Below are 6,990 nucleotides of genomic sequence, written 5' to 3'. Positions count from 1 at the left end.
ATGGTAGATGGTAGATAGATAGAGATAGATGATAGGTAGAGATAGAGGTAGAGATAGAGATAGAGACAGAGACAGAGACAGACAAGGTAGAGATAGAGAGAGAGATATCTGTTTCTTAAATTATTTCTTTGAATGGAATTGTAATCCACTAACCCACAGGGGTACAGTGAGTAGACTCAGGTCCTACCTGAACGAATTCAGAACCTCCAGTCAATTCGTCCCAAGCCACTACTTGGTTGAAACCCCTCGGCGTCCCGTACACCATCCAGAGGACGTGATAGGTTAACCGGACGTGCACAGCCGTATCCTTCCACGTCGGCTCATTGCCACCTCATGACATCTCTGGGGTCGGGGACACATGGGACACACAATGCAGAGTCCAGTCAGGAAGCCGTTCTCGCCTCCTGTGACGTTGCTGCCCGCCCTCCGAGGCGCCTGTTTCGTTCTTGGTGTGTGAGACCAGCTTTGACGGTGGTGGTGGGCAAAGACAACGAGAAGGGGGAGACCCACCTTCTGCCAGGAGGCAGCTCCTCCGTGGCCTCCGCTCCGGCCCGCTGGTCGGGTCACGAAAGTGAGCTGCCCTCTGCGACCCTCCAGCGGACCCCGAAATTGCCGAGGGCTAAACCACAGTTGGCACTTCTTCCCTTCAGGCCCCCCAGGCCTGTGGTTCTCACCGTGGGGTGACGGGCAGCAGCACGCACACCGCCAGCCGCCCGGACAGCAGGGCCATGAGCATGAGCCAACCAGCAACTTAGTAACGACCCAGAGCGGGTCTGGGTCAGTGGCCAGATGGACGTCCGATGAAAACCTCACTGCGAATGGTGATCACATCGAGAAAGGGTGCAGGTGGCAGAGCCGGGGTGTTCAGAGCAGAACAACATGACCTGGGTGACGGCAGAGAAGTGGGTGACGGCAGAGCCCTGGTGACGGCAGAGCCCTGGTGACGGCAGAGCCGTGGGTGACGGCAGAGCCCTGGGTGACGGCAGAGCCGTGGGTGACGGCAGAGCCCCTGGGTGACGGCAGAGCCGTGGGTGACGGCAGAGCCCTGGGTGACGGCAGAGCCGTGGGTGACGGCAGAGCCGTGGTGACGGCAGAGCCGTGGTGACGGCAGAGCCCTGGGTGATGGCAGAGCCATGGGTGACGGCAGAGCCATGGGTGACGGCAGAGCCGTGGTGACGGCAGAGCTGTGGCGACTGCAGGAAGCACAGAGGCCGCCAGCGCATCGCCCACTGGTAAGAGCACTGATGGCTACTTGAATCCCGTATCTTCCCGCCCAGAGTCCAGCCTCTGCTACCCTGACAGAGAAAGGCACTGGCGAGCCGTCTTTATGTTTCCTTCCCGGGGAGAGCAAAGGGAACAGCGAGAAGGGAAACACCTGAGGAGGGACGGGGGACGCCGCCCAGGGAGGGACCCTCCATGGGAACCAGTGCCGCGGGGTTTCCCCTGGCTCCGTGGAGAGAACTCCACGAGAAAGACGGGTTGGAAAGGATCTTGAATTGTTGCCACTGTCACAGGGTCAGGTGACCCCTGGGGAGGGAACCGTTTCAAGCTGGAGCCTAGAAGGAGGAATGCGGCTCCCCTCTGACAGGGGGCTTAGAATCGACAGATGGAGCATCTGAAGTAACCTGAAAAGTGATCACATTTTTCTCAATCTCAGAACACAGGTACTCATGTGAACAGGGGGTTAAGTCTTTCTTAAGTTTCCTCTTCAAGGCCTGTGCCAAGCGATTAAGGAGATGACACAGCTGTGAGTCTAGCAAGCAGAACCGACAAGCATGGTCAGGCCGACACACCAGGAGTCAAAACACCATCCCATCAACATCATCTCCTCAACACCAACTCATCGCGTGATGACTAAGGACCAATGGCTGACGTCTGTTCCCAGCCTCACCCTAGCCCAGTGGTCGGCAAACTGCGGCTCGAGAGCCACACGCGGCTCTTTGGCCCCTTGAGTGTGGCTCTTCCACAAAATACCGACTTCTGCGCATGGGCCACGAAGTTTCAATCGCACTGTACATGCGCACTCGTACATGGTATTTTGTGGAAGAGCCACACTAAAGGGGCCAAAGAGCTGCATGTGGCTCTCGAGCCGCAGTTTGCCTATGCCTGCCCTAGCCCCTTCCCCTTTATAGTCTGCCCCCTGCACCTGCTGTAGGACAGGATTTGATGCTTGTAAGCGCCCTGTCTTCTTGTTGGCTGACCTTCTCAATCAACGCCTTATGGGATTCGACCCCGCCTTCGTTATTGGACACAGCGACAGGCAGCCCGAGCCACCCAGAGGTTTCCCAGCAACCCGTCTCCGATAAACACCGCCCAAATCTCCCATCATGATACCATCAAAGGGAGATCCCGTGGGACCGAAATAGATCAGGAGTGACCTGTTACCCGCCCCCATACGCAATGAATGAGTTTGGGACGGTTCCTAGTAATAAATATTTATTCATTAAAGCAGCTGAATGAATAGGAAAACACGAAAAGTAAGAACACAAGAAAACAACTAGATGCAGGCTGTACTTTCAGAAAAGGTGCATATAATTTAATCAGTCCTTGTAAGGAGAGGGCTTGCAAGGAGACATCAGCCGCTGGCTCGGACGGGACGAGGCCACTACCTCGCCTGGGGCACGCCTGTGCTGGTGGGCTGCTGGGCTCCCGTGGGCTTGGTCTGGTTCATGTTGATTCTCTTGGACTTGTCCATGGTTTCCACCGCCTTCTTCACCCAGTCGATTTGAGGGTCGGCACAGAGTTTGAGGCCACGTTTGGTAATGAATCTGCGATGTAAGGAAAAGGCAGACAAAGTGAGCCACGTCCCAAGTCTGGGCCAGGAGTGCAGATCAGACCAAGTGTAAGAGCTCTGCAGACATTCCTGGACGGAACAGGCTTTCGGACCCGAGCCGTTAGTGCAAAGCTTTCTTCTACAACCTGTTTTAACACAAAGGAGACGTGTCTCCAGGTGACACCCAACCCCAGGCTCCTTTCTCAGCAGAGGCACCAAATGTTGTAGCTACACTGGGCCTGTGAGGTCATCTGGTCCAATGACCACACACCAGCACCTTCCTTTTCAAATCTAAATGCACTCATCCCGTTTTCTGCACAAAAGGTGCTTTCCTTATCTTAATTTCTGTGAGCAAAGTTGTAGTTACTATGTGCTGGGAAGAGCTGCTATTCTGAAAACGAGATCCTGGGACAATCTAGGCCAGTTTTTGACTCATTGTCTGGAGGTATGGCAACTGGTCAACACGGCACCCACGTTCCCACACTCCACACGAAGGGGAGGGGCCCGGAGGGTTTCAGCTGAGGGCAGCTATGCGGTCAAACTCCCTAAACTTGACCCTCAGGACTGAGCACAGTCTTCCTCCAGGTGTGCTCAGTCTCCTGCTGACACTAACTCAGAAAGGAGGAGGCTAATCGTCACCTGGTTGCCACCTTTTGGTGACAATCACGCTGTGGGCTGCGAAGGGCAAGGTGAACATGGGAGACCAGGGGCTGCTGGCTCAGGGGAGGGCTCCGCCCACGGGGACCTGCTTCCCTGAGGCGGATTTCCACGGCCTGGCCCGTCCCGCCCAGCTCGGGGAGGCACTCACATGACTGCCTTCATGGGCCCCTCCTTGATGGTGTAGGTCTTGATTCTGCTCACGGGCAGCCGCCGGGTCGTCATACTCACACAGATTCGCTGATCCAGGATCTCACTCCCCACACCTGGTGAAGAAAGACAAAGACACACTGTAACTTCCACCAAGAACACAACGGAGAGAGGTGTGTGAGGAGATGGTGGAGGAGGCGCCATTGAATAGCGGCGACAGCTTGGTTTTGTTCTCGTTTCAATGGCGAGATGTGAGCCACGGAAAGGAAGTGGTTCATCAAGTATCTTCCTCAGCAGACATGGCCCACGGGGAGCTGAACGTTTCAGTTTAAGAACCACCTCACCTGGCAGAGGGGAGGGGCCCGGGAGGGTTAATAACACTCAGGTTTGGGGAACTCCCATCTCGGTTTCTAGGTGCTGGTTTTCTCCTCAGCTGAAGAGCCTGGTGTGTGTGGCCCAGAGAGCTATTCAGCTACAAAGCACCTTAAGTAGCAGCAGAGGCTTTTATTTTTAAATATATTTGTGTTGATTTCAGAGAGGAAGGGAGAGGGAAAGAGAGAGAAACATCAATGATGAGAGAGGATCACTGATTGACTGCCTCCTGCATGTTCCCTGCTGAGGATCGAGACCACAACCCAGACATGTGCCCTTGACCGGAATCAAACCTGGGAGCCTTCAGTCCCCAGGCCAACGCTTTATCCACTGAGCCAAACCAGCTGGGGCCAGCCAAACCTTTCCTTTTAATATGAACTAAACAAAAGGTGTTTGCTGACCTTGCCCTCTTCATCTCTCCTCTCCATCATGTCCTATCCGGTCTCGGAACCAGTGGAGGGGAGTCTGCGTTTGCTCCCTGTTTCTCTCACAACTTAAGGAACAACATTTCCTTGGGAAATATCCAACATGGGCCCCCCAGGCCCAGTGAGTCCAATGGCTTCTAAGTCCCCAAAGCTCCTCCTCCCTCCCGGCCGTGCCTGCGTGTCTGTGGGGTCGGGCGAGCCGGCACCTTCGGCAGAGCTGCGTCAGGACGCAGGCTGCCTCCCCTGGTTGTGCAGCAGCAGCTCAGCCCAGGGCGCAAGGAGGAAACGGGAATCTGGCCAGTGTCTGCAGTCCCCTCCACTCTCACAGCGTCTTCCCCACCCACACCTGGGTCCCCACAAATGGCACAGCCACTGTGTAGCAAAATGCCAGCATATATATATATATTTCAGAGAGGAAGGGAGAGGGAGAGAGAGATAGAAACATCAATGATGAGAGAGAATCATCGATTGACTGCCTCCTGCACACCCACCAGTGGAGATGAGCCTGCAACCTGGGCATGTGCCCGGACCGGTCATCGAACCTCGACCTCCTGGTTCATAGGTCGAAGCTCAACCACTGAGCCACACCGGCCAGGCCTTAATCTCCTCAATCGTTTTTATTCTGCTTACAATTTCAGGGAGGTTCAGACGTTGCCACCTCTGTCCATGGACACCCTTGGGGATCCACGATCGGGCTCCGATATTCTAGTCTAAGTAGTAAGTCTACAGACGAGGAGGTCGAGAGGAGAGTTACACCCAAGGGGTAGTCTCTCTTGCTCCAGAGCCACAGGAAAACTAAACTCCAAGCAGCTGGAAAAAATAACCCTTAAGGAAATATGGGCAGGACACCCAGGCCAGGCTCAGCATCTCTGAGCCTCATCCGCTGTCTCTTGCGGGTTGTTTGATTGTGTAGAAGGCATTGATCTATTTGCTACCACTTATCAGACGACCTCTCATAAGCTCAAGAATTTATCATAAGTGGGAACAACATCAGTCATCCTAAATTCTCCCACCTTCTCGAAGGCAACACTGATTTCTCGTAGGAAGGTGTAAGCTTCCAGTCTAGTTTTTAAGCAGAAAACACTGCCTGGTTTCAGAACACACACCCGCTAGCTCATCCCCACATTGTGACTGAACTCTCAAAACTTTTGAGAATTTATCTAGCCCGGTATCACCTGGGCAAAGCTACAAAGGCATGTACCGTCGTCACCACCGTCCCACCACTACATCCACCCAAGAGGAAATCCAGGAAGCGGCCCTAAGATTTAGTTCATTGCGATCCCAGGTGAGATCTGTTACTGTCGTCAACCTACAGATGACGGCGTGTGGGCCCAGAGAGATGGAGAGATTTACCCCAAATCCCCCACGAGGAGCTTGGCCCAGAGTCTCCCCAGGCTCTGTCTTTGGAATCCACGAGGCCTCCTCCACTCACAATTCTCATTCCCACTTTGCTCCGGGGTAGCGGGGCACTCCAGGCCACACCGAGTCCAAACTAAAACCTGGGCCCCGCCCGCACCTGCCCCTGCTCTGCGGACAGCCCTGGACTCACCTTCCACATCTCGGGCCACGAGGCAGCAGACCCCGAGCAGGGCGAGGAGCAGAGGCTTCATGCTGAGTGCGCTGAGCGAGCAGAACCGGAGGATGAGCCTGGGCTGCTCACGGGTCTCTTTTATCCCCGATGGTCAGCGCTTCCTGTGGAGGGAGGGGCTTCCAGGTGGGTGTGCAATCGTGGAAAGTATTGGCTGTGCTGAGGCTTCTCTGAAAGTTCCCCTGCTCACACCCCCACCCTGTGGCCTTTCCTTTTCACCTGTGGTTAACGTGTCAATGAAAGCAAATGCGCGCTTAAAACAAAGGCGGCTGCCGCACCTCCTGCCACCAGCCTCGACTCAGATCTTCCGCTGCTCAGCGCGGCCTGCCCGGCGTGTCACTGTCCCCAGCGTGCGGACAGCGTAAAGGAAAGGTGGTCGCTGTGGTCCGGCTTTCCCACCTGCCTCGCGGGACACGCTGTGACATGGGCTTCCGCCATCCACCGGAGGGGGGGACACGGCTGCCCCTCGGAGCTCCTCACTCCTCTGCCTTCTCTTTCTCCTCACTCCCCCCGGCCCCTGTTCCAGTGGCCCCACTTCTTCACCCCACCCTCCCAGGTGCTCAGGGACATTTCAGCGATGCACCTCCCTTTATGGCAACTTAGTATCCACCTTTTTAGAAGCTTCCGAAAAGTTGTCCTGGCATGAACATTATTTTGGAGAAAGAGAGAACAAAGTTGACTTTACCATTCTGACAGTTTTCATTCTTCATGTTTTCTGCAGAGTCTCTATTGGTGTCCATATGCTTGCATAGTTGCAACAATTATAAATACTAGTTTACCACCAATGTAACTGTCTGCCATGTTTCTATCACAGACACTGAAACACTCCCTTTTAGCTTGTTGCTGTAGATCCCATCTCTACGGTAGAGTTTCACTCAGGACACGGAGTCATTTCCCGTTAACAACAGGACTAGGATACTGAGCACAACCACAGGCTCCTCTCCACAGCCTCCCGGACGGTGCGGCGGTTTCAACGCGCAATGCCTCCAGCCGGGCTTGAGAATCGGCACTCAAGTCATCCTTGT

General features: G+C 54.8%; 1 protein-coding gene across 1 annotated transcript; it reads right to left on the bottom strand.

Annotated features, from left to right (window-relative positions):
• Nucleotides 1-2,419: 2,419 nt before the first annotated feature.
• LOC102423013 (lymphotactin) lies at nucleotides 2,420-6,001 on the bottom strand. The gene is made up of 3 exons (XM_006099603.3): nucleotides 5,927-6,001; nucleotides 3,582-3,696; nucleotides 2,420-2,768 (listed from the first exon to the last, which is right to left on the bottom strand). Exons 1-3 carry the CDS (start codon nucleotides 5,985-5,987, stop codon nucleotides 2,606-2,608), a joined length of 339 nt encoding a protein of 112 aa, XP_006099665.1. The 5' UTR covers nucleotides 5,988-6,001; the 3' UTR covers nucleotides 2,420-2,605.
• Nucleotides 6,002-6,990: the final 989 nt, after the last annotated feature.

Source organism: Myotis lucifugus, unplaced genomic scaffold, assembly GCF_000147115.1.
Source record: "Myotis lucifugus unplaced genomic scaffold, Myoluc2.0 scaffold_279, whole genome shotgun sequence".
NCBI classification, from domain to species: Eukaryota; Metazoa; Chordata; class Mammalia; order Chiroptera; family Vespertilionidae; genus Myotis; species Myotis lucifugus.
This window is presented reverse-complemented; position numbering and strand designations above follow the sequence as displayed.